Raw genomic sequence first — 26,599 nt, forward strand, 5'->3', positions numbered from 1 at the left:
TTTATGGTCCCCAGTTGTTAAATTGATGCCTTTCTGTCCTTTGTGTATTCATATTTCACGAACGTTCACTCGTACGCCCTAACTCACACACACGTGCGTACGCCCACACGAGAACCTATTGATCCGGTTTTAATGAAGCCTTAAGGGTAGCCCACATTTGCGCTGTCCAAACAAATGTCTCAGTTTAACCACAGAAGTGGAGTGTCCTAACGTGCAAAACTATTAATACATCCTCCGCCTCCCCGCCGCCGCCGCCGCTGCTCTTTACGTAACACATCTGTCTTTTCGCGCTCCACTGAGATCACAATCTGTTTTCTTTTCCATAGAATAGAAGAAAAGTGATTATGACGTCGTTGAGCTGATTACCTCTGCTTTAGAGACATACCATGGCCCTCTTTGAATGTTTTTGTTCTTTGTGCTTTTGAGTCTTTTTTGAGTATCAAGGCGTGCAAAAGTCAAGTGAAGGCTCTTTTATCATCAGTCTTATTTAGATTTGTGTTTGGATAAATGGTGTGTCTATAGTTTTACGGATGTACTCAAGTGTCTTAAGGAGAATGGTTGTGAGTATGTATTAGGGATTAGGAGACGATGCAGCACTTCGCTGTAATTCCTTCAATAAACAATCACTTTTATATTGTTGTTGAAAATGAGAGACGCCTGCATCATTCAATTACATCTACACCATAGGTTTAGGGTAATAATATCATTTTATAATGATCTTTGTGAGCAGCATAGTGAAGAATCATATTTCAGTATATTATCACCAGGCACACACACCATCCTTCTTCTCCAAGGATTGATTGTAACCAAATCCCTGGGCTCATTTGAAAGCTTCTTAGTTTAATTTTAAGAGGAAAGAAAATTCTGATTATGCAGACAAATAAGAGGCAAAGAAATGTTATGTTTTCCTCACTTTTTATTGAATAAAAAGGGGAAAAATAAAACACTTAACCATAACTCTGAACTCTTTGTTAACAGCCTATGTTAACAGTAAATCAATGCAAGGATTTAGACGTAATGGAATCAAGAGAGACAAAGCTGTCAAGTGCCAAGTTTACTGGCTGATCCAAACCACAACATTCCCTAAAAGTAGTTTCACTGAGTTAAATTGCACTCGTTATTTTCATTTGGACAACTGATCAGAGTAGTGTTTGCTGTGCGACAGACATTTTAGCTTCTCACGGCTCACGTCAGTTGTATTCTGCGTTGTGTTTGGTGTCTTGGTGAACAGAAACAACATTATTTCATCTGAAAAACAGACTCTGTCATGCAATAATAACAGGACCTGACTGAGGGAGCCTTTGTTTGCTGAGCCACCAGGTTTTTTTGAGCAGTAGAATTCACTTCTAAACCCCACGGGTTGTCCCTTTTTATGTTTTCATTCATACTTCAACCTATTTAGAGCCAACTGGGTTTTTCTACTATCACAATGTCGCTGTTGCCTCCGTCTGTCTCGACATAAAACAAATCACTTCCTGTGTGCAGCTTAGGAATGTCGCTGGGTGATCTAAACACTGCTACACTGAGAAAAACAGAGAGATTATAGGCGCAACCCTTAGTGCTCATGCACTTATATCACATTTTTAGTTGTGATATAAAGTGGCAGTAATTGTGCAGAAGTCACAAAATAGACCGTTTTCTTTTGTTTATATTTAAAAAAGGCACATTTCACAAATGAAATATGATTTTGTGTACTTTTTGCTAAGTTGTGTTGATCTAGTTGGTGGAAATGATTTTTTTTGCCTATAGGTTGTGCTGAAAAAAGGATATAAGACACTCTATATTGCACATTCTTATAGCCTCTGTATATACTGTATGTTTAAACATAGTAATGGAAAAAACAGCCAAAATGCTCTGTGTTTATTAGCTTTGTGTTAACTCATCTGACAATGGTTTGATTGTAGCAGACAGGAAAATCAAACAGAGAAGAGTGAGAACCATTGTCAGGTGACCGGAAACAGGACTCTAAATAAATAAATGCTCGTGTTGTTCCATGCGTGCATGATTTTGCAGATTGACTAAATACCAACTCCCCCCCCCCCCAGCAAATCTGAAGGAGCTGATCTCTCAGACCATGGTCAGCTGGGCCCAGGAGTGTCACATACAGGACCCAGAGCTCGTACGCAAGATGTTCAGCCTCCTGAGGAGACAGTACGACAGCATCGGCGAACTGCTTCGCGCCATGAGGAAGGCGTACACCATCAGCGCCGCCTCTGTGCAAGACACCATCAACCTCTTGGCCTCCCTGGGTCAGATCAGGTCGCTGCTGTCTGTCCGCATGGGAAAAGAAGAGGAGAAGCTCATGATTGATGGACTTGGGTCAGTTGGGCAACTTTACTTGTCCACCTGAAATACAACTAGAGGATAATGTGATTTGAGAAAAGGTCGATCTTGTTTAATGTTCAATATATCTGTCTCTTTTTTTTCTTTAGTGACATCATGAACAACAAAGTGTTCTACCAGCACCCGAACCTAATGAGAATACTGGGCATGCATGAGACGGTCATGGAGGTCATGGTCAATGTGCTCGGAGGAGACAAATCCCAGGTTTAACAACATCTACCTCTATGATGAACCTTGCTAATAGAAAGACCAGTTGTCATGTGTGTTATGTTTGTGTGATGTGTGATGTGCATTAACAAAGTAGGTGGACTTTTTCTTTTGGCTGAGGCCACAAAGGGTAGATTGTGGCAGGCAGCGTGCGAAGGTGTCAGACCTTTTAGAGTTTAATTATACAAAGATATGCAGGGGAATTAATAGCATCAAGGCTGGAGGAAGCCTCTGCACTGAACTCAATACCGTCCTCCAAAACTGCTTTTGGGCACATTACAATTTTATGCACAATTTGCATTTGCTGAGACTTAAAAACCTACTGCAATTTCTTAATTAAAACACAACCAGGCCAGATGTTTGACCCTTCTTAGTCTGTATGTGCTACCCTACAGGAAATTGCCTTCCCCAAGATGGTGGCCAGCTGTTGTCGCTTCCTGTGCTACTTCTGCAGGATCAGCCGTCAGAACCAGAAGGCCATGTTTGACCACCTTAGTTACCTGCTGGAGAACAGCAGCGTGGGACTAGGTGGGTATAAATCATGTTATCAGATTATTAGCTTTGTGAAACATTGATCCCAAACTTCTTCATCAATTTACCGAATGAAGACGCAACACACAAATAAAGGTTAGCGGGATATTGTATGGTTGTTCGCACACTATCACCAGCATCCTCATTAAAATGGTTGACACTTTTACTATCATAGGAATTTGCTCTGCGTCTCTGAGCTAACATACATCAGGCACACACCTCAGAAGATGCGTGTGTGTGTAATTGTGAGTCAGTGCACTGAGAGTCTCTCAACAAGGAGAGCGACTCATCTCACATTCTGTTAGAAGATGGCAATGCCACAGTCTTAGTGAGCACCCTGCTGTGCCAAGAGAGAGAGCGTTTCCCCTGGATGCACACACACACACACACACAAACTTACTTCATAGATTGTTCATTAAACTGGTGACACGTTATGTGACAGTATAAGCAGGGGAAAAAGAAATCTAATAATAAAAACACAAACCTCCATATGCATCACACGATCACAACCGAAATCTAATCAACTCCATTCTTTCTGCTCACAGACAGGCTTAACAGTCTAATGCAAAGATTTGAAACACCACTCCCTACTGTTTCCAAAGCGTTTTGATGATGCATGAAGACACATACAAGCTAGTTCTCCAGAGATATTACATAAGTTAGAGTTGGACCTTTTGTGTGTTCTTTGTTGTGCAGCCTCACCCTCTATGAGGGGATCCACTCCATTAGATGTGGCCGCTTCCTCAGTGATGGACAACAACGGCCTGGCTCTCGCACTGGAGGAACCCGATCTGGACAAGGTGTGTGAGCTTTAGTCAATACGTCATCTTCATAGACAAAAAAGTCTATTAGAAACGAAAGAATTAATAGATTAAAGCTGTATATGATGAGGCAAAAATGATGAAATGTTATGCGTGCGTTGTATCAAAAGGTGGTCACGTACCTAGCAGGATGCGGTCTCCAGAGTTGTCTAATGCTTCTGGCTAAAGGTTATCCAGACATTGGTTGGAACCCCATTGAAGGAGAACGATACCTTTCCTTCTTGCGGTTTGCCGTCTTCGTCAATGGTAGGAGTGCCATTACTATCTCCCACTCTCAGTCTTTGTCTGCTTTACCTCTCTGCTTATTCTTTTGCTGCATCACTTTCACAGTTTAAACTTCTTTCAGGTGCTCAAGGCAAAGTCCACTTGGCATTTTGCCTGAGGCTTTCAGCTATACGCAATATTTTTATGCTGACATTGTCTATTCCCCACGCTGGTCTGTATTTACTCCATTCATATTTTGTGTTGTTTGTGTACAAGGCGAAAGTGTGGAGGAGAACTCGAGTGTCGTGGTCAAGCTGCTAATCCGTCGTCCAGAGTGCTTTGGACCTGCGCTGAGGGGAGAGGGTGGGAACGGCCTTTTAGCTGCAATGAAAGAAGCCATCAAAATCTCGGAGACGCCTGCTTTGGACCTGCCAGGCTCTGTCCAAGGATTCAGCTCTGACGTGTAAGGCCACAAAGTCAAAGATCAAATCGATCCTGAGGGATTAACTTGAAGATTAGCTGTGACTTTCATCTTTGTAGTCATGCCCTTCATAGATGTTCCTCAACTTTTTTTTGCAATCTTTCTCTATGCTAATTTCCCACTGTGTTAGGTCTGCTGATGGTGATGATGAAGAGGAGGTGGTGCACATGGGCAACGCCATTATGTCCTTCTACTCTGCGCTCATAGACCTTTTGGGACGTTGTGCCCCAGAAATGCATGTATGTTTTTTTCTGTGATTGTTTAAATTGTAAATTAGTTTTCCCTGTTTTCACTTCTTTTTCCTCCTCCAAGCTCATCAACAAGGGAAAAGGTGAAGCTCTACGTATCCGTGCCATCCTGCGTTCTTTGGTACCAACTGAAGACCTTGTGGGCATTATCAGTATACCACTCAAAATGCCCATTATCAACAAAGGTACTGGTATTGATATTTGCTCCCAACACCTTTCAACCATCAGTGGAAGTGTCATATGCTACATGCATGCTACAACAGAAGGGCTAACCTTTAAATATACTTATGTATAGCCCTCTGCTTTGCACGCTCGGTCCAAAGCGGAATGATATTCATTACATTTCACCGCTCATGCCCTTTTAATCAGCAACATTTTACTGCACACTCCCATAGCTCTGAGTAAGCCAGATCATTTCAATAGCAAGCTGTCTTGCTCTATTGATTGATCTGCATAAGCTGGGAAAGACTCGGCCTCTTAAATTTGCTGCTGTGCGCACCACCACACAAGCTCTGTCAGCAGGCGCGGAGTGAAGACCGCACCAGGCTCTCATTCACGTGCTGCTGCTGCTGCAATCTGCCTAATGAACTCACACAACTCCTCTAATTAAAAAAAAACAACCCTGCCATTACATCCTGTGGCCTGCTCACTGTGTATTTCACTACATGGATTACCCACTTTCCTTTCTCTGCCATAATCTCATCCAGATGGGTCAATGACAGAACCGGACATGTCAGCCTGCTTTTGTCCAGACCACAAAGCCCCCATGGTCCTATTTCTGGACAGAGTGTATGGCGTCGAGGACCAGAGCTTTCTGCTGCACCTGCTCGAAGTTGGCTTCCTGCCTGACCTGAAGGCTGCCACCTCTCTGGATACGGTGGGTGAAGCGGCACAACAGCACAGTGGAGAAGTGATGAATGGCCTGTCTCTGTAACATGAACTTCATCAGGTCATTGCACAATCAATTACACTGAGCAAGCTCTTGATACTAATGAGGAGTTTCTGGGTACAGATGTGTTGCTTTTTATTTATCAATGACACAAAAATCTAAACTTTTAAATCCATATGGTGCTCACTCAAATCATATAATTACAATTAGTTATGCCATTTTTATATAGTTTATGCAGAAAGGTTAGATGTTATATCTTTAAATATGTGTGTTTATGTTGTTTACAATGGAGAAACAACAGTAAAGAGTGACATGAGCTAGAAGACGGCACAGCTGTTGACCCGTGTCTCTCTCGTTGGTTTCCAGGAGTGTCTCTGTACCACGGAGACGGCCCTGGCTATGAACCGCTACATCGGCTCCGCCATGCTCCCGCTGCTCACCCGCTGCGCTCCTCTGTTCGCTGGCACCGAACACTACGCCAGCCTCATCGACTCCACCCTCCACACCATCTACCGACTTTCCAAGGGCCGCTCGCTCACCAAGGCCCAGAGAGACGCCATAGAGGAGTGCCTCCTGGCTGTCTGCAAGTGAGGGGCAAAAGAAAATTACTACTTTTGCTGATGATTTAATCTGATTATACTGATGATACACTGATATATCAAATACTTTTGTGTCTGCTGGCAAGGATAGATCAACATTTTCTCTATTGGACAATACCAGCTGTCAGTCACACTGTTATATCCACTCATATGTACTGTGCATTAGTGTCTTATTTTTCTCTGAATGGGAACATCATTTACAAAATGGACAGCTATTGAAGAAGACCTGAAACGAACAATTGAGACCATTAACTCCTCAGGAAACTGTTCACTAATGTTGGAAGTCAAGTGAGAAGTCCATTTATCTTCTCATAGACTTTCACTCAAACTGAGCTTTTTTTTATATACAGTCATCAGCTTTCTTGCAAACTTTACTTGCTTTAACTTTTCCTAAATATCCTTCAGAGACAATGTGAACAAAAACAGATCAGAGCCTTAAGATGTTCCAGTTAAGGGCAGCGCTCTCTTATCTCTTTCACACCTTATTTTGCAGACACCTCCGTCCCTCCATGCTGCAGCAGCTCCTGCACCGCCTTGTCTTTGATGTGCCCTTGTTGACCGAATACTGCAAGATGCCTCTCAGGGTGGGCAACAACAACAACTCTTTCTTATCACGCCTTTATCTCACAGTCATTGTGGCCAGCATGCCTCATTATCCACTGTTTACTTTTAATCTTTTCCTGCATTTTTTGCAGGTAGTAAAAAAGTGTTCACCTTTCTTACACATGCAGGCACAGTTGTACCAACGTGGGGGTTAATCATCTGGGTTAGAAGCAGTACAGTACTGTAGAGAGATGAAGGAAAACAAAGGAGATGAAGTATTGGACTGTGTGATTTCATGCTTGTTGGCTCCACTGCTGCTCTCCATCCATCTGGCCTCAGCAGAGAAATAATGGAAGTGTAATAGATTGTGATTGGCCTGTGAAGCGGTGGACACACTCGATCTTTACATCCATGTATACATTTAGGGCTCAGTGCCACCGCGCTGTGAGAACGTACCCACTGCAGTCACTGAAAACACTGTTAATTGTCCTGTCCTGTTAAATTCTGTACATGTATTAAACGTTGACCCCTGTGTGTCCTCCAGCTGCTAACCAACCACTATGAGCAGAACTGGAAGTACTACTGCCTCCCGTCGGGATGGGGCAGCTATGGGACGGCGTCTGAGGACGAGCTGCTGCTCACCAAGAAGATCTTCTGGGGAGTGTTTGATTCTCTGTCCCAGAGGGTGAGAAGTCAGTCTTATTGCACTTTTTTCATTCATTTCCTGAGCGATATATTTTAACACATAAAAAGTAACCTAGTCTCTATTAAAGTGCAAGTAATTGTAAAGTACAGTTCTTTATCAGTGCCTCTTCCACTCGCCTGTTTCTCTCATACTAGTGTGGCTGTATTGCTTATTTTTCTGAGCTCCCACTTTATGTAGAAATTGTAGGTAAGTTTTTTATTTAAATTTATAACTGCCTCTTTATCCCGTGCAGAAATATGACGCAGAGCTATTCAAGATGGCCATGCCTTGCCTCAGTGCCATAGCTGGAGCTTTGCCGCCGGACTACGTGGACGCCTCCATTAGCACCACTGTGGAAAAGCCTGTTTCTGTCGATGCTCAGGGCAACTTTGACCCCAAACCGATCAATACGGCAAAGTAAGCTTGGTTGCGACCGCGTGATGACTTGAGTAGCTTGCATTTGCATAATATGCTAACCCTAACTCTCTCTCGCCCTCTCTCTCCAGCATTGCTCTGCCAGAAAAGCTTGAGCACTTTGCCAACAAATATGCTGAGCATTCCCATGAGAAGTGGTCTGCAGAGAAGGTAAGGCCAAACATGAGTGTCCACCTGGAGAAATGGGGCAGTATTAGTATTGAAGCATTTCAGCTGCATTTTCTGATGAAATAATTAATTATGTTGGTTCCCTCATTTGAAAACAGGCTCTATCAATAAATACTATCAGTATATAAAGTTGTGGTCTGGACATGAAGCATTTGTCCCATCAAACTGCTGAATGACCATGTGTTTTGAGCAGGAGAATTCTCTTTTGAAAGTATTTGTGGGCATTTTCTTCTTGTTTTCAGTCATACTCCAGCCGTCTTAGTAAAACGCTGCTGTTGCCTTTGTCTGTCTTGACATAAAGCAAACAACTTCCCGTGGGCAGTGCAGAAATGTCTCCAGGCGAAACAAGATCTAAATGCTGCTGAAAAAAATTGGAATATAACTTACATTTCGTAAAAAGAAATACAAAACAAACATCAGAATCTTGACACTGTTCTTTCCCTCTAGTATCATAACTATCTGTCCTTCGATGATGCTTCTCTTTTTAGAAATGAAAAGGATATTCTGGGCATGCTTCCAATAACCAATGTGCTAGCCTCGATGTAAAAGGCCCTTGCTCATTTTTGTGCCAACGTGTTTTTGTTGTTGTGTTTGTATAAAAAAAAACAAAAAAAAACACATCACAACAGCTGACAACAGCAAGAACCGAATGCACTTTGGCTCATAAATGTGTTATGCTTCGTGAATGTTTTACCCAGTTTCTCAAATAATAAATCATGCCCTCAGGCTTCTCAGAAGGCAATGAGGTTTGTGTTTCACCCCGGTGTATCCCGTGTGCCTCAGGTGCTGCTTGGATGGAAATATGGAGATTGTGTTGATGAGAAAGCCAAGACTCACCCTCAGCTCAGGACTTATAAAGCGCTAACAGAGAAGGTGCAGTATGTCAAATGAGACATCTGTGAAGGAGATGAATGTGAAGCTGCTCGGCTTAGTCCTTATTCTCCCCCGTTTCTTTGTCCGCGCTTCAGGAGAAGGAGATTTACAAATGGCCAATTAGAGAGTCCCTAAAGAGTATGCTGGCAATGGGCTGGAGCATCGACAGGACCAAAGATGGAGAGAGCATGTCTCTGCAGAGAGAGAACGAGAAAATGAGAAAGATATCTCAAAACTCACAGGTAGACATGAAAAGACCTCACCTCAAACATTTATTTACTTGTTTTATGCTGTTGTAATCACGCGAGCATTAATCATGGACACAAAGTTGATTATGTTGCTCATCTCATTGCGTGTCTCTAAATCTGCAATCTAGGCAAATGGATTTAACCCGAGCCCAATAGACACCAGCACTGTGGTTCTGTCCAGGGAACTACAGGTGAGTCTTCTTCAATTCCTTTACTGTTATTATAGTCCAAATAGCAATACAATACCGTTCAAAAGTGTGGGGTCACCTATACAAGTTTGTTGTGTTTTCCATTAATTTCCTCATCAAAAGAGTTGCAAAATGAATAGAAAATATAGTCAAGACATTGACAGATTAGAAGTAATGATTTTTATTCCTAATAATAATTTTGCCCTTTCCTCAAAGAACCAGCAAAAGTGTTTTTCAGCTGTGCTAACATCATTGCACAAGGGTTTTCAAGGGTTTTCTAATCATCCAATAGCCTTCTAACGCGATTAGAAAACACAATGTACCATTAGAACAATGCAAATGGGCCTCTATACACATATGTACATATTCCATTAAAAACCAGACGTTTGCAGCTAGAATAGTCGTTTACCACATTAACCAGTGTATTTATGATTCATTTACTGTTACATTCATTGAACAAAAAATGCTAATCCTGTGACCCCAAACTTTTGAACAGTAGTGTATTCTGAGGTGTGGATTGGCTGAATAATGTTGATTGGATCTGCCCCCACCTATTTCTCTTCTTTCATAGGGAATGGTGGAGGTAGTGTCTGAGAATTACCACAACATCTGGGCCAAGAAGAAGAAAAGTGACCTTGGAAGTAGAGGTGATTTGTTAAGACTCTCTCTCTCTCTTTCCTTTTCTCTACTCTGTCCCCCATTTTATTTCACCCCAACTAGTCTAGGCAGATTTTCTCTATAATAATATTGCAAGGTTTCTGTCTTACTATGTGACGTGCCTTGAGGTAATGTACATGTTGTCTTCTGAAATCTCACTCTTCGTGAACACTGGGTTGTGTGTGCTTTCAGGCGGGGGAACACACCCTCTGGTAGTGCCCTACGACACGTTGACTGCCAAGGAGAAGGCCCGCGATCGAGAGAAGGCCCAGGACCTTTTCCGCTTCCTGCAAATCAATGGCTATAGCATCACAAGGTCAACACATTCAGAATATACCATCATTTTAAACGTATTTACACAACCTTTTAAGCAACTATCAATAGTGAAGGGAGTCCTTGTTTAAAATCTGTTTACACTACAGAGGTTTGAAGGACTTGGAGCAGGATTCTTCCTCCATGGAGAAGAGGTTTGCCTATAGGTTCCTCAAGAAACTCCTCAAGTATGTTGACTCAGCTCAGGAGTTCATCGCCCATCTAGGTATGCTAGCATGACTCATTACTACAAAGTGAATTACGTGATTTGTCTTATTTCTCGAAATTATAAATTGTTCTCAATCCAGAGGCCATGGCTGCCAGTGGAAAAACAGACAGGTCCCCTCATGAGCAAGAAATCAAGTTCTTTGCCAAAGTAAGGAAGAAATTCAACTCCTGAACGTGTATGTGTGACAGTAAAACCATCGACCTGATTCTGTCACACCAATACATGTGTTTTCTTTTAGGTGCTTCTCCCTCTCATTGACCAGTACTTCAAGAACCACTCTCTCTACTTCCTCTCCTCTCCCAGTAAGAACCTGAGCAGCAGTGGTTATGCCTCCAACAAGGAGAAGGAAATGGTCACCAGGTAAGCTATTCACTAAAAACGTGCGTGTCACAGCATGACAACAAATCTTTACAGCGCTCGACTAAAAAATCTTAATCCCTAACCGTCTTCGTTCATAATCTTCTCTCTGAGAATTTACTGATTTTCTGATTTCCTCCTCTTTTCTAACCTTCACACTTCCAGCCTGTTTTGTAAACTGGCAGCTCTTGTCAGACATAGGATTTCACTTTTTGGTAAGCTGATCACTGCAGTAATGTGTGTGTGTAAATGTAGATATATGTGTGAAATGTGCTTGTATGTGGTAAATTCGCAACACATATTCTGTGTTAAACGAGCAGCGATAGCCTTTAAATGACAACAACTTCACTGAAACAGATTGCACATAACCATGATTCATTATTGCGTTATCACTGCACTATTTTTATTGCGTGCTTCTGTGTTTGATGGTGTATTGTAGGGAGTGACTCCACCACCATGGTGAGCTGTCTGCACATCCTGGCTCACACTCTGGACACAAGGTGGGTGCAGATATGTCAGAGCTCAGGCTACCAGAGACCGCTTGATTAACATAAGCCCTTGGTTTGATACTGGTAATTGTTTGTGTTTTTTTTCCCAGTGATTTAAACCCTTTGTTAAAACAGCAATGGAAATGTGTACCAAACATTTTCTTTTCAACACTTAATGCTCCAATGTCTCCGGTGGGAGGCGCTGGCATAAACAAAGCGTATCCTCATTTAAATAAGCAAAACACATTTTTATGTGGCATACTTTGTCCAAAGCCTGCAGTAGTCTTTAGAGACAATATTACTGTTTGTTAATGCAGCTCACACCACAACGTGCTTCTGTCTCTTATCTGTGCTTAGATGTTCCTGCTGATTCTCAAAGACTCTGTACTCAGACGTATCAGTGCATAAAAAAATATGAATATTTCAACTATGTTATGCAATATGGGCAGACTAATCATATTAATGCATTGTGCTGTTGTAGTCACACAGTACTGAATCAATGATAGAGGAGTCAGGGTGACACTCGTGTCTCATATTTCATGGCAAAAACCTTAAGAGACTGCGAGAGTAAAGTAATTGCACATGTCGTGCTGTTGGTTACACTGTATTGTCTTTCGCATTCCAAGTATTTCCCAGTGGTTTATTGTAGTCCTGTCCTTCATATCTCCTCATTTGGTTTCAGTCGTTGATTACCTTACACTCTCCTTTTACCCCCAACAGGACGGTGATGAAGTCCGGTTCGGAGATGGTGCGCGTGGGGCTGAGGACGTTCTTTGAGAACGCAGCGGAGGACCTGGAGAAGACGTTCGAGAACCTGAAACTGGGGAAGTTCACGCACTCGCGCTCGCAGATGAAAGGCGTGTCGCAGAACATCAACTACACCACCGTGGCTCTGCTGCCCATCCTGACCGCTCTGTTCGAACACATCACTCAGCACCACTTCGGTGTCGACCTGCTGCGTGAGTCCGTACTGAGTGTCTTGTTTAATGTGTCAAGTGATGAGTCGATTTGGAATCTCAAGCTGCATCCTCATTACATAACAGTATCTTTTAAATATTAACAAATGTCCGTGTGATTGTTGAATTGTGACATTAGTTAACAGAGGTAAAGAGAGATTGCTGCAAGTAGTTTGGAGTATAAATGAAAACACAAAGAAGTGCTGACAAAAATTTCTGCTGCTTAAAAAACCCTGTCATTCAGCAGTTTGATGGGACAAATGCTTCTTGTCCCTCAGTCAGGTCTGATAGTTTTGCTTGTATAGTTTTACTGAGCCCATTTTCAAATGAAGAATGAGTCTAGCATACAAATTATGCTCAAATGCTTTACACAAACACCATTAACAATCATCATAGGTTGCATACTGCAGCTTTAATTACATCATATAATGAAGTATCTTGAACATTACTCATCTTGATTCATTTTGCATCATAAATACCTTTTTTTTTTTACTGTGAACTACATAGAGTTCCATTTTAAAATAAACACTTTTATTTTTTATTTTGAAATCCTGTGAAATATTCTACCAAATACCATTATTATAGTCATGTCATGATATAATTTTACGCTCCTATCGCCCACCTCTATCAAATATGCTTTTCCTTAAAGGGTTTGACATTTTTATTCTGTCATAGAGGTTATGTTACAACACAAAGCTCAGTTTGTTTACCTCTTTTTTTTTTTTTTTACTTCATTCCAGTGGATGACGTCCAAGTGTCCTGCTATCGAATCCTGACCAGCCTCTATGCCCTCGGCACTGGAAAAAACATCTATGTGGAAAGGTATCCTCTCACTCAAAGTTTTCCGTGTGTGTTATACTTGATAGCGGAGAAGCTTGCTGATATAAAGTGCAGTTCTTATCGACTCTCACTCTCTTTTGTGTGTGTGTCCCTCAGACAGCTGCCAGCTCTGGGACACTGTCTGGCCACACTGGCTGGTGCCTTGCCCGTGGCCTTCTTGGAGCCGTTGCTCAACACATACAACCCCTGCTCGGTTTTTAATACCAAGAGTGCCCGAGAACGAGCCAGTGAGTTTTGAAAATGTAATTTTCACGACGTAAATGTTGACATAAACATATATGTCCATTGTGGTGTGTTTTTTTTTTTAGTCCTAGGCATACCCGACTCAGTCGAGGATATATGTCCCGGGATGCCGCGGCTAGACGGCCTGATGAAGGACATCAATGACATGGCTGAGTCTGGAGCGCGGTACACAGAGATGCCTCACGTCATCGAGGTGGTGCTGCCCATGCTCTGCAACTATCTGTCCTACTGGTGGGAGAGGGGGCCAGAGAACCAGCCGGCCAGCGGGGGAAGCGTCTGCTGCACCACCGTCACCTCGGAGAACCTCAGCCTCATCCTGGGCAACATCCTCAAGATCCTCAACAACAATCTGGGCATCGACGAGGCGTCATGGATGAAGAGGATCGCAGGTGGGAAGAATCAGTTTTCATACATTGACACGAACACACAGTTGTATTTCTTTATTGACTCAATAAAAGAGAGAAACCTTTTCTCCTGTACAATTACAGATCCGGTTTCAGCCTGCGTTGGCATTGCGAGGACAACTGTTAATACTTTTCTGTCTCTTTTTCATCGCTCAGTATATGTGCAACCCATCATCAGCAAGGCCCGTGCCGACCTACTGAAGAGCCACTTCCTGCCCACGTTGGAGAAGCTCAAGAAGAAGACGGTGAAGGTGGTGGCTGAGGAGGAGCTGCTGAAGGCAGACAGTAAGGGAGACACCCAGGAGGCTGAGCTACTCATCCTGGACGAGTTCGCTGTCCTCTGCAGGGACCTCTATGCCTTTTACCCCATGCTGATCCGCTATGTGGACAACAACAGGTCAGTACGTCAAAGAGCAGAGGATCGAATTCTCTTAAATGTGTATTTCAGGGAAGACGGAGCAGATTACAGTGTTTACAGACACACTATTATTTTTTGCTGCTGCAGGTCCAGGTGGCTCAAAGAACCGGATGCGGATTCGAACGACCTCTTCAGAATGGTCGCAGAGATTTTTATCCTCTGGTGCAAGTCACATGTGAGTTCTTTCACTTCCTGTCCGATATTTCAAATGTTATATAGTGCTTGGATTGTGTTAATTAGAACTCAAAATATGTGCCGTGGATTCTTTTGACATTTTGTCTCCCTTCAGAATTTCAAGCGAGAGGAGCAAAACTTTGTGGTTCAGAATGAAATTAACAACCTGTCCTTCTTGACTGGAGATAATAAAACCAAGATGTCAAAGGTAGGTTTTATGCCTTCACATCGGGCCTCATCACCGTCAGCCTAATTTCCTTATTATGGAGCTTTAATGAGCTGTCTCAGGTGGCAGATTGTCTCCCATGTATTTATGTGTGGTGTCCTATCAAAATCTAGATATGAGCAGCTATGTTATGGTTACATTTTCTCTGCCATGCTAATGTACTGAAGAGAACTGTAAAGAATGCACACATGTGACTATTATATATATATATAGATATATTTTTACGTTTTTAAGTGTCCATTAAATGCCTTCTCTTTCATTCTCTCTCCCTCTCTTAATAGTCCTTTAAGGTGATGCGGTGCATGACATGTTTACCTATCAGCTTATTGGCTTCTATGCTCCTGTTGCCATGCAGAAAATCCAACGCTTGTCGTATAGCTATGCTGTATAATGTAATCCTCTGTGTAGCTGTAGATCATACCGTCTGATTATGTGAGGCATGGTAACCTGGGTCATTCCAAATTACTTTTTGGGTGGAAACACATAAAATGTGTTATGAGTTATGAAGACCTTCAACTCATGTGATCATGGAGCAAACACTATTTGAGCTAGCTGCTTCACTCTTAGCTCAAAAGTGGGGGATTTTGTTCTTAACTGCTCACACCATGCTGTTCAAACAGATGCAACTCACTCGTTGGTGCTTTTCAGCTGAGCTGCGAGACTCCCGAATTGCTTCAGTGGCACAGATTTAGTGTAGTGTCTCAGTTCGCAGTAACAAAAAATGCTGCAGTCACCTCTGGCTTTTGTTCAAATGGGTGATAATTGCTCGTGCAAAATAAGCAAAAAGATTTTGTATTGGTACTGGCCGTCTTTCTATTGCAGAGTACAGTTGGAAAACTAAGGAAGACAAAGCCTTTGCTATAGGCTCTGTAATCAGCAGCCCCAGGAAATAAGGCTATCAGAGTCAGTGTCTTCATTAAAGTTACATCTAAAAAACACAACTTCACTCAAAAGCCTATTCTGATTTTATCTTATTTCACCTACCTGCCTGCTTTCGTGCAACAGTTTTTCTGAATGTTTATTGGATCTGTTTGAGCGCTGTTAAGCACATATCATTTGTTTCTTTATTTTTTATTTTTAGTCTGGAGGACAAGACCAGGAAAGAAAGCACAAGAAAAGGCGTGGCGAGTTCTACTCCATTCAGACCTCGCTGATCGTTGCCGCTTTGAAGAAGATGTTGCCAATTGGCCTCAACATGTGCACACCAGGGGATCAGGAGCTGATATCTTTAGCCAAGAGTCGCTACCTCCTGGTGAGAGGGAAAAAAATGATGTTAACTGATGTAAACTCGACAGCGCAATAAGTAACTCGCTGCATTTCTAAATCAGAGATGCTTGAGATTTGTTTTGCATTCGTTTTATTTTTTCCCTCCTGCTCCTCCCACAGAAAGACACAGACGATGAGGTCAAAGACCACATTTATCAGAATCTGCATCTTCGAGAAAAGGTGAACGAATTTTCATTTCAGTATTGCAGAAAATGCGTATTAGCTGCCATCACCTGTGGACTAGTATTTGATGTCCGTCTCTGTAACAACACTCCCAGTCAGAGGATCCTGCAGTCAGGTGGCAGCTGAACCTCTACAAGGACATAGTGATGAGGAGCGAGGGGCCTCCGGACCCGGAGCGGGTGGTGGACCGCATCCAGAGGATCTCTGCAGCAGTCTTCAACCTGGAGCAGGTCAGGCTTCAAAAGTTATAGAATCCTGTGTGTGAAGGAGATGTTCTTCATCAAGTGAAATACATCAAGTCATCCCCAGAGACTGGGATTGTAATATGAGGTGTTATAGAAACAGTCTAAAATATGCATACATTTGCCCTTGATGGCCATGGTGGTTTGTCATCTTCATAAAGTGGCTTGTGATGTACAAACCTTGGGAAAACCCTGGACAGTTCGCCATTCCATCACAGGGCCACATATAGAGACAAACAACCATTCACTCACACTTTCCACAAAGGAATTCATATAATAATAATAATAGAGTAAATAAAGGTATATTACTGGACATACTGGACAGGACCAGAATGAAGTCTTTATCTGATTTATCTTGTCATTTAAAAGAGCTTAATGCATCATTATATGCCACCTGTACTCCTGGTGTATTAGATTATTGTGTGTGTTGTGTACATAAGTAATTATGCTTAAAATCTTCTCACAAGAACAATTCTTATCAAATACTTCTTATTGAATACTGTATATATCTTCTTCAGCAGTGATTTTATCGTTCACAATATGCTCGAGATATCCTACTCTGTTACAGACATCAGGATCGTTCTCCACCAACTTAAAAAAAACCGTTAAGCTAAGTGTCTGATCCAATTTGGTGCAGCATCATTTAGTGCGGCGGATCACGGTGAAAATGCCACTGTTCTGTACTCGGCACCGATCTCGTTTCCTCTGCTCTGATGGATAACGCTGATTCCTTCTCCTCCCGTTAGGTGGAGCAGCCTCTGAGATCCAAAAAATGCGTTTGGCAGAAGCTGTTGTCCAAGCAGAGGAAGAGAGCGGTTGTCGCCTGCTTCCGCATGGCTCCGCTCTATAATCTACCGAGGTAACTGTCTGCTCAACATGCACACACACACACCTCTTCTGTTGATGGTTTCAAATGATGCGAAACACATAACCACAGGTCCAGGACACTTGCAGATGTTTGTGAAAATGTACCACCCAGGTGCTGTAGCATTATCTTTCATGTGTGCTGGACAAATACAGCCACACATTCTTTTTCGTGTCTCTGAATCTAATTTCTCTCCTTCATGGTTCTGACCGTGTATTAATGCACAGCTCCCCCCCCCACCCCCCCCCGCCTCTTTCCTCCATTTGTTGGACAAATGTCTGGCCCACAGCTGTTATCAAGGACTAGGGAAAAAAAGAAAAGGAGGGACACTAGCAATTTCATGCCCTGCTGCTCTGTAACTCAATCACCAGAAGTCAGACGGAGAGCTACAGTTGGGAGGAAAACAATTATGAGGCCCAACCTGAGGGCGGTCATCTTCAATATGTGCTCAGACAACGCTGCCTGACAGCACGACTCATTTTATTCCGGGTTGATGACAGTGAAACATGACATAACAAAGCTTATAATTATTAGTCAGTATTTACAATGCAGACGTAGGATTAATATAGTTGTGTTTAAGGAATGGATGATGTCGAGTTTCACGCATCTTTTCTCCTTTGTGTCTCTGCTCAAGCCCTTGTTGTTTGTCTTCTGTGATCACTCTCTATTGTACCTCATCCCCTCAGGCATAAAAACAATAATTACTTCCTGAAAGCCTATCGACATGTTTGGCTGGGGAAAATGCATGAGAACACAGACTATGACAGTCTGCTCTCCATGCTGACGGTAACGTAGTCCAAATCCTCCCGACGTTTGCTACTGTTTGAGACCCGGCATTACCTTTCTCCAACCAACCCCTTCGCTTTCCTCCAGGCACGGTTTTCTGGCACAGAATTCAACTCGCATCTGATATTTCCACTGGTCCGTGTCTGTACAGTAATGCATCGCAAACGAATGCTTTAATACAAACGTATAACAGTTTGCTTTTTTTTTTGCTCAGAACTAGAGGAGAAGATCAATCTCACTTTTATTTATTTACTCTACATATGAAAGTAACACCTCTCATGAGAGTGGTATTACTGCTTACTTTTTCACAGTTGCTGATGGGCAGATACATGCTTGATGTGCTTTTTGAAACCTAATCTTGAAGCCCAGAGATTCCCTAGGTTTTGGGCCACAGCCTCCCTGTGGTATGTGCAGGTACTGCAAGTGGGCTGGGAGAGGTAATTAAAAAAAATGCATTTGTATTTTCAGGTTTGTTTTTTTTCATTAAGCTATATATTGAGTACATTATTGAAAAAAAAATTCAAATTTAAAATGTAATTTTTGGTGCAGAGTTGAGGATTCAGTTAGGGAGTTGCTGATCTAGTCCTGTAATTGTAATTTCTGCTCGCACATGAGAGTGTTGGATTTGCTTGTGTGTTTCTCAAGCAACCGTGTGCCGGAGAGCATGAACAGCGCTCCGATAGCCCACTCTGACCAGTTGGATGAGCCCGTACCCCTGAACTAACCTCTAATTAACCCCTTCCGACAAGCAACTTCTCCCATCCTTTGCAGTCTAACTCAAGCTAATCTCCTCTCACCCTTCCTCAGGCATCGTTCTATTAACCTCTTCCTCCTGGCCTATCAGAGAATATGGATAGAAACAGAGGAGTACTCTTTTGAGGAGAAGATAGTGCAGGATCTTGCAGTAAGTACTTGTGTCGTCTCCCCGGTGCCGTCTTTCTTGTCGGCTCGAGAGCTGAGCGTCGTCGTTCCCCCTCAACCACTCTCCTGTTCCGATGTGTACCGCTGAGTCACACTCAGTCATCCATAGTGTTTTTTTGTTTTTTTTCACGTGTCACGCCGTGTCATAGTTGGCAAGCATGACATCACAGCTGATGTCAGAGCCAGCTGTCATGAAATGGTGCTGTAGTCTGTGTCATTCAGCTGAGGTAAGAGAGCAGCCACAGTGCTTTGAATTTGTCATGACATTTATGAAAGTTGTGCGCGTGCTGCCTTTCCTAAATGTTCACATTCATGACGTCATGACACAGTCATGGATTGAATTTGTTGTAAGCAGAAGAAATACAGGCATTTACCATACCACTAGCTGCTTGCACTTTCTAAGTTCATGATTCACAAATGACTGATTACCAACGCATCTGACATCTGAAACAGGAGATAATCGCGAGGGCACATTGGAATATGACAAACCCTGCTGTGCCAATGTGGTGTTTCTATAACGAAATAGACCTTTCTTTTGATTCTAATCTGCCCGCCGTACACCACAGGGCATCACAGAAGAAGATTATTGTCCATAGTTCCAATGTGTCTGATATAATCTCTGGTCTAGGACTAAACAACAGGACATTTATGATAGAAAACACAGAGAGTCACCCTCTATTATGCATGTAAGTGCACGTGCGTCTGATTGTGCATGCCTTTTTTCCTATTCTACTTCGTTTTCCTACGTTAAACAAGATGTCATAGGCCAGATTTCTCAGTTCAGTAGCTTCCACTGTTGATATCGAGGCGATATTTGAAGTGTTTTTATGGCCTTGCCCAGAAGACGCAGCTCAAAATGGAAGAGGAGGAAGAGGAGGAGGTCAGAAAACAGCCAGACCCTCTCCACCAGCTCATTCTGCATTTCAGCCACAACGCTCTGACTGAGTGCAGGTGAACACACACTGACATGGGAACCAGCAGATGTTACTTTCAGTCTAATATATTGCTTCATTGTCAGATTTAATTTAACCTGATACTTTAATTTCTCTTTAGTTCTTTGGACGAGGATCCTTTGTATATTGCATATTCAGATATGATGGCAAAGGTATTTACAGTCTCTCTACAACTGCATTGTTGACATACAATTTTCAGCGACGCTGTATTTCAGGCTTGACGCCGTTTTCTCTGTCAGAGTTGTGCTGAAGGTGAAGAAGAGGAGGACGAGGAAGGAAAAGAGAAAACATTTGAGGTACTACTGATTTCGACCCATATTTTTAACCCTTAGTGCTCACGTGGCACTGATCATTGCCACAGGTGTACCTATGGGAATAATTAACTCCTTATATGGGCATATTAAGACGTGTCACATATTCAGGCCTTTAAAAATGTGTTTTTTCATCTTCTTATGTGTTGTTGAGTAAAAGTTATGATTCATATTATATCGCAGTGATATAATGTAGCAATAATTGTGTCAGAAAATAGTGTTTTTCTTTTCTTTTTGTTCATAAAAATGAGCCAAGTGAACCAAATGTCACAAATTCAATCCGATTTTAAACATTTTGAGTGTTTTTTCCGCATCAGATTACCTAGGTTGTGCTTAAAAAGGATATAAGACACAATATGTTGCACATTCTTATACCGGCTGTATATTCGGTATGTTTAAACATAGTAATTGGGGGGAAAAACAGCCAAAATGCTCTGTGTTCTAAGGGTTTAACACATTCACTTTGCTCTCCTCTCCTACAGGAAAAGGAAATGGAGAAGCAAAAGATGCTGTATCAGCAAGCCAGGCTTCACGACCGAGGGGCCGCGGAGATGGTGCTGCAGATGATCAGTGCCAGCAAAGGCGAGTAAAACACAAAACCCTCCTGCCTGTCCGCTCTCTTCCCCGCTCTGACTGTGGTGTTTGTCGATTTGCGATCGTCAGGTCGACTCGGCGCTCCCGTGACGTTCACCCTCAAACTGGGCATCTCCATTCTGAACGGCGGGAACACGGTGGTGCAGCAGGTACACAGACTCATGTCATGTTGACATTTTACAATTCCCCCCAAAAAATCAACTGTTTATTAATTTGAATCTTGTATTTTGATGCAGAAAATGCTCGACTATCTGAAGGAGAAAAGAGATGTTGGCTTTTTCAAGAGTTTATCTAGGCTGATGATGTCGTGCAGGTGATGGAACCATTAAACTATTAGCTTAAGGACTTACTGTAATGGGATTACACCCCATTAATCGTAAATGTCTTAATTGTACACAGTAAAACATGAACGCAGTTAATCGGAGCTCGGCTTTTGTCCCTGATCTCTTTTAGCGTTCTGGACTTGAACGCTTTTGAAAGGCAAAACAAAGCGGAGGGTCTGGGAATGGTAACTGAAGAAGGATCAAGTAAGTGAGGTTGATAACAAAAAGAAGACGATTTGATTTACTTCTAGGAGACTCTGCTCATACTGATACATGGTGCGACACAGCATGCATCAATGAAATAGAGCCTACTCTTTGTTGTCGCTTAATATTGTTGGTTTTACAGAATGTGGTCCAAACCACAATGGCAACTCAGGCTCGCTTGAATCCCACATTAATTATTTAGTGACATATTCACTGCAGAAATGTTGTCTTGACATGATGTGTCTCATTTTGACTCATTTGGGTGTTATTGTGCTTCAGTTCCCGCCTCAAGACAAAAACGGTGCAGCATTAATATTAGCTCTTTAATTTCTTTGACATATTAACCCCGCCCCCATCGCCATGTCACGTTTGCTTCTCGGGCGTCACGTTGTGCCTCACTGCATGTAAACCTGTGCTACTGTATGTTTAAGTCCTGTCTGGGCCCTGTCCGCCACCTTAAAAAGACCACAGTCGCAAAAGCTACACGCACACAAAATCCACTCGTGATCAGAGGCCTCTGTTTAATCTGATGGGTTGCATACAGTACATGAATAAATTTGCTCTCATGCCTTTTTTCCCCCAACTCATTCCTCACCACATAAGCTCAGGCATAAGTGATGGTAACTGTGAGACGTAGTCCAAACACCTGCCGAGTGAGCAGACTTTAATGTAACACATGGTTTATCCGTAGTCCTATGTCAGTGTTGCAAATCAGTGTGAGTATGTTACATATATATCTATAGTGTTGTCATTCTCTCCTGTTCCAACTCCTTCTAAATGAATCTCAATGTCTTCTCCTTTGCTTATGTCTGCTTCTGTTTTGTTTGTTTGTTTGTTTGTTTGTTTGTTTGTTTGTTTGTTTGTTTTCCTCTGGTCATACTTTTTTATGTCATCGGTCGCAGTCAACGTGAGTGAGCGGGGTAAATACATGGTTTAGATTTTACTCATTCAGTGCAATGCTGACATCGTGATTGCTCCCCCCGTTCAAATTCCCGACTCCCTACCCTCATTTCCCTCCTTCCTCCTCCTTCCTTCTCCTCCTCCTTTGTCCTGAATGCAAAACCACCTTCTGTGTACCATGGACTGAAAGAACACATGCATGCTTCTTTAACATTTGGATTGTTCAGTCCATGGTCTGGCGCCTTTAAACCGACTCAAATCTTCTTTTGTAAGATGTTGGTGCTTTTAATTTGTGCAGCACCTTTTACATGTCTTATATTTAATGGTACAAACCAGCGTGTGCTAAGATATAAAAAAAAAAAAAAGGCTTAGCTAAGTTTTATTCCTGCTACAAACCTTATTTTCCTTTGTAAAAGTGATGCACTCTACCTTTATTTTGTTTGTTGTGAAACTGTAAGTGTAGTAGCTTTATGAGGAAGTGAAAGCTATGCAAGCTCTGATGCCTGTACTGACATCACAGTGACGCGTCTCTGACTTTCTTATCACAAAAAGAGATGAGAGTTAAGAGAGGAGTTCAACTCATTTAACTGTCCCCAGGTTCCAAGGTACTGCAGAACGATGAGTTCACGAAGGACCTCTTTAGGTTTCTGCAGCTTCTCTGTGAAGGCCACAACAACGGTAGGTGGACTCTTTTTAACGACAACACAACAAAGTGTGAACATACTCCTCTGCGACCTGTGATTTTTCTTTTATAGATTTTCAGAATTTTCTGAGGACTCAGACAGGGAACACGACGACAGTCAACATCATCATAAGCACCGTCGACTACTTGCTAAGACTCCAGGTGTCATTTTTATAATATATAAATACACTTCATATTATATGCCCATTGTCCTTTTAGTTATATTTTTTATGTTTTTTTTTTTTCCTTTAGGAATCCATCAGTGATTTCTACTGGTACTACTCGGGTAAGGATGTCATCGACGAGGCCGGTCAAAGAAACTTCTCCAAAGCGCTGTCAGTGGCCAAGCAGGTCTTCAACTCTTTAACAGAGTATATACAGGTACAACATCACAATACATCCAAAAAATATTAATAATTACAGCGTAGGCATATAATCTCTGAACCTGCAATCTGCTCTGTGCTTGCTCCAGGGTCCGTGTATTGGGAACCAGCAGAGTCTGGCTCATAGCAGGCTGTGGGATGCTGTGGTTGGGTTCCTTCATGTTTTTGCCAACATGCAGATGAAATTATCCCAGGTATCTATCTATCTATCTATCTATCTATCTATCTATCTATCTATCTATCTATCTATCTATCTATCTATCTATCTATCTATCTATCTATCTATCTATCTATCTATCTATCTATCGTTCGTTCTATCTATCGTTCTATCGTTCTATCTATCTATGGTTCTATCCGTCTATCTATCGTTCTATTGCTCTATCTATCTATCTATCTATCTATCTATCTATCTATCTATCTATCTATCTATCTATCTATCTATCTATCTATCTATCTATCGTTCTATCGTTCTATCTATCGTTCTATCTATCGTTCTATCTATCGTTCTATCTATCTATCGTTCTATTGTTCTATCATTCTATCTATCTATGGTTCTGTCTATCTATCTATCTATCTATCTATCTATCTATCTATCTATCTATCTATCTATCTATCTATCTATCTATCTATCTATCTATCTATCTATCTATCTATCTATCTATCTATCTATCTATCTATCTATCTATCTATCTATCTATCTATCCATCTTTATTTGTCATTGCCAGAGGCTTCTTTAAAATTTATCTTTACCACTAGAGGGCTCTCCAGACTAAAGAATAACACCTGCACTCACTGCAGTGTCTCCAAATCAGCCGTATGATACATGACTTCATCTGCGATAGTCCCCCCCCAATGGCAAGAGTGGTTAAAAATCCACCCGTCTCACCTTATCTTAATTTGACAGTGGGAGCCAGGATGGAGTAGAGCGCAGGTGGAGTTTTAAATTGAAATCATGAACTTATGCCTCAGATTTATGACATCGGCTAAATACAGTCTCCACCGACACACTAAATGAGTCAGACTGACCGAACCATCTGCTTCTAGGTGGTAAAATAATATTAACACTGGTGCTGATGTATGGTCGTTCCCTAGAAGTGCCTTCTGGGGGCTCCACCCAGGCTCCTCACAATCAAACACAGCGATGATCTCTCCAAGTTCAACTTGTGGTTATGGAGACTACGTCTCTTTGGAGGTGTGTAATCTGTGTGATTCACAGGGTTTTCTCTTCTCTGTCCTCCTCTAACAGGACTCCAGTCAGATTGAAGTACTGAAGGAGCTGCTGGACCTGCACAAGGACATGATCGTTATGATGCTCTCTCTTCTCGAAGGTTGACTTTTTTTGAGGCCTCCGTCAAACAGATTCTTGTGCTGCTCGGGTTGTAATCAAATATTTACAGCAGCAGCGTTGCTTAATCTGTTTGGAGAGTGTTGCCTGTGTTTGCTGACACACATTTGTTCCCCCCCCCCCCCCCCCTCACAGGTAACGTTGTCAATGGCACCATTGGCAAACAAATGGTCGACACGTTGGTGGAATCTTCGAGCAACGTGGAGATGATCCTGAAATTCTTTGACATGTTCCTCAAGTTGAAGGATTTAACCACGTCCGACAGCTTCCGGGAGTACGACCGCGAGAGCAAAGGGATCATCTCAAAGAAGGATTTCCAGAAGTCCATGGAGAACCAGAAGCAATACTCGCAGTCGGAGATCGAGTTTCTCCTCTCTTGCGCCGAAGCCGACGAGAACGACATGTTCAACTACACGCAGTTTGTGGAGAGATTTCACGAGCCTGCCAAGGACATTGGATTTAATGTTGCCGTGTTGCTGATGAACCTCTCCGAGCACATGCCCCACGACGCTCGCCTCTCGACCTTCCTCGACCTGGCTGAGAGTGTTCTCAGCTATTTTGAGCCCTATTTGGGGCGTATTGAGATAATGGGTGGAGCCAAGCGCATTGAGAGAGTCTACTTCGAGATCAGCGAGTCGAGTCGTACCCAGTGGGAGAAGCCTCAGGTGAAGGAGTCCAAGAGGCAGTTCATCTTCGATGTCGTCAACGAGGGCGGAGAGAGTGAGAAAATGGAGCTCTTTGTCAACTTCTGTGAGGACACCATCTTTGAGATGCAGCTGGCCTCGCAGATTTCAGAGCCAGACCCAGTGGAGCGCTCTGACGAAGATGAAGAGGACAAGCAGAGTGTCGTAGAGAACCAGGAGGAGGAAGAAGATGAGGAGAACATGATGATGGAGTCCTCCTCTGCCTTCACAATCGCCTGCATTTCCATGAGAAAAAACCTGTGTCAATTCCGGCAAATGCTAACTCTCAAGAGCATGAGGAGACAGTACAGGAAATTCAAGAAGATGAGTGTGAAGGAGATGGTGCGAAGCTTCTTCTCCTTCTTCTGGATGATCATCACGGGACTCTTCCACTTCATCTACAGCCTAATTTGGGGTTTCTTCCATATTCTGTGGACCACTATGTTCGGCGGCGGCTTCGTTGAAGGAGCGAAGAACATGAAGGTGACAGATATTTTGGGAAACATGCCCGATCCCACTCAGTTTGGCATTCATGGGGATGTGTTAGAGGCAGAGAAGATGGAGGCAAGTGAAGCGGCCGCGTTGGCAGAGATGGGTCAGATGGCTCAGGGGGACGCAGCAGAGGCCGACCTGATGGCTGAGCTGCTCAACATGCAGCCCAAGAAGGAGGGGAAGCATGGGGCTGAGCCAGGGTTGGGGGATGTGTCTGAGGTGGTGGTGGGAGATGCTCCATCTATTGCCAGTGCCGTCAAGCAGAAGAAGGCACAGGTCAGTAATCATGTGAAGTCAGAAGGAAAGATGATCTATTGGTCTTCATAGTGCACTTTAGAGTTGGAGTGTGTAACGTTTCAATATTAACAAGGCTGATTAATCCTGTCGGCTCCACGCAACCCTTTATGACAGACAGTATTCCGTTAGTAAAGTGACGTGCCTGTAAACAGGTCACAGTGTGATTGACGTTTCTTGCCTCCACGCTGCTGGTACCAGTCCGTCTGTCCTCATGTCCTCCTTCATAGCGTCCATAAACCTTCTCTGGTCAATGTAGATATATATAACATATATATATATATTTTTACAGATGGCTGCAAAGAAGAGGGTTACCAACGGAGAATACAAGTCGGATTCAGAGAAAGGAGAGTGAGTATCCTTTGTTCATCCTCTGTGGCAAACGCGTGAGTGTCTATGTGTCAC

At 42.7% G+C, this 26,599-nt stretch overlaps 1 protein-coding gene across 1 annotated transcript in view; it reads left to right on the forward strand.

Annotated features, from left to right (window-relative positions):
- LOC310942645 (ryanodine receptor 3) overlaps positions 1 to 26,599 on the forward strand; it is a gene marked incomplete at both ends in the record, with an annotated part of 89,156 nt that overhangs the window by 56,051 nt on the left and 6,506 nt on the right. Inside the window, 50 exons of the mRNA XM_083908059.1 lie at positions 2,046 to 2,319; positions 2,433 to 2,547; positions 2,949 to 3,078; positions 3,778 to 3,881; positions 4,013 to 4,148; positions 4,383 to 4,569; positions 4,718 to 4,826; positions 4,900 to 5,020; positions 5,543 to 5,712; positions 6,091 to 6,311; positions 6,817 to 6,907; positions 7,411 to 7,551; positions 7,805 to 7,968; positions 8,058 to 8,136; positions 8,938 to 9,027; positions 9,123 to 9,269; positions 9,404 to 9,466; positions 10,035 to 10,110; positions 10,313 to 10,436; positions 10,543 to 10,658; positions 10,741 to 10,808; positions 10,900 to 11,021; positions 11,184 to 11,233; positions 11,458 to 11,518; positions 12,227 to 12,465; positions 13,203 to 13,284; positions 13,399 to 13,529; positions 13,611 to 13,934; positions 14,106 to 14,346; positions 14,455 to 14,542; positions 14,657 to 14,749; positions 15,849 to 16,019; positions 16,154 to 16,213; positions 16,312 to 16,446; positions 17,205 to 17,317; positions 18,917 to 19,013; positions 19,872 to 19,981; positions 20,084 to 20,135; positions 20,223 to 20,279; positions 20,777 to 20,876; positions 20,958 to 21,037; positions 21,125 to 21,201; positions 21,342 to 21,415; positions 22,913 to 22,993; positions 23,071 to 23,159; positions 23,250 to 23,378; positions 23,470 to 23,574; positions 24,627 to 24,708; positions 24,861 to 26,176; positions 26,487 to 26,545. Coding sequence (XP_083764185.1) covers positions 2,046 to 2,319; positions 2,433 to 2,547; positions 2,949 to 3,078; positions 3,778 to 3,881; positions 4,013 to 4,148; positions 4,383 to 4,569; positions 4,718 to 4,826; positions 4,900 to 5,020; positions 5,543 to 5,712; positions 6,091 to 6,311; positions 6,817 to 6,907; positions 7,411 to 7,551; positions 7,805 to 7,968; positions 8,058 to 8,136; positions 8,938 to 9,027; positions 9,123 to 9,269; positions 9,404 to 9,466; positions 10,035 to 10,110; positions 10,313 to 10,436; positions 10,543 to 10,658; positions 10,741 to 10,808; positions 10,900 to 11,021; positions 11,184 to 11,233; positions 11,458 to 11,518; positions 12,227 to 12,465; positions 13,203 to 13,284; positions 13,399 to 13,529; positions 13,611 to 13,934; positions 14,106 to 14,346; positions 14,455 to 14,542; positions 14,657 to 14,749; positions 15,849 to 16,019; positions 16,154 to 16,213; positions 16,312 to 16,446; positions 17,205 to 17,317; positions 18,917 to 19,013; positions 19,872 to 19,981; positions 20,084 to 20,135; positions 20,223 to 20,279; positions 20,777 to 20,876; positions 20,958 to 21,037; positions 21,125 to 21,201; positions 21,342 to 21,415; positions 22,913 to 22,993; positions 23,071 to 23,159; positions 23,250 to 23,378; positions 23,470 to 23,574; positions 24,627 to 24,708; positions 24,861 to 26,176; positions 26,487 to 26,545 — 7,144 coding nt within the window. The remainder of the gene's footprint in view (positions 1 to 2,045; positions 2,320 to 2,432; positions 2,548 to 2,948; positions 3,079 to 3,777; positions 3,882 to 4,012; positions 4,149 to 4,382; positions 4,570 to 4,717; positions 4,827 to 4,899; positions 5,021 to 5,542; positions 5,713 to 6,090; positions 6,312 to 6,816; positions 6,908 to 7,410; positions 7,552 to 7,804; positions 7,969 to 8,057; positions 8,137 to 8,937; positions 9,028 to 9,122; positions 9,270 to 9,403; positions 9,467 to 10,034; positions 10,111 to 10,312; positions 10,437 to 10,542; positions 10,659 to 10,740; positions 10,809 to 10,899; positions 11,022 to 11,183; positions 11,234 to 11,457; positions 11,519 to 12,226; positions 12,466 to 13,202; positions 13,285 to 13,398; positions 13,530 to 13,610; positions 13,935 to 14,105; positions 14,347 to 14,454; positions 14,543 to 14,656; positions 14,750 to 15,848; positions 16,020 to 16,153; positions 16,214 to 16,311; positions 16,447 to 17,204; positions 17,318 to 18,916; positions 19,014 to 19,871; positions 19,982 to 20,083; positions 20,136 to 20,222; positions 20,280 to 20,776; positions 20,877 to 20,957; positions 21,038 to 21,124; positions 21,202 to 21,341; positions 21,416 to 22,912; positions 22,994 to 23,070; positions 23,160 to 23,249; positions 23,379 to 23,469; positions 23,575 to 24,626; positions 24,709 to 24,860; positions 26,177 to 26,486; positions 26,546 to 26,599) is intronic.

The sequence above is a fragment of the Microchirus variegatus genome (genome assembly GCF_963457635.1).
Source record: "Microchirus variegatus genome assembly, chromosome: 21".
Lineage (NCBI taxonomy): Eukaryota > Metazoa > Chordata > Actinopteri > Pleuronectiformes > Soleidae > Microchirus > Microchirus variegatus.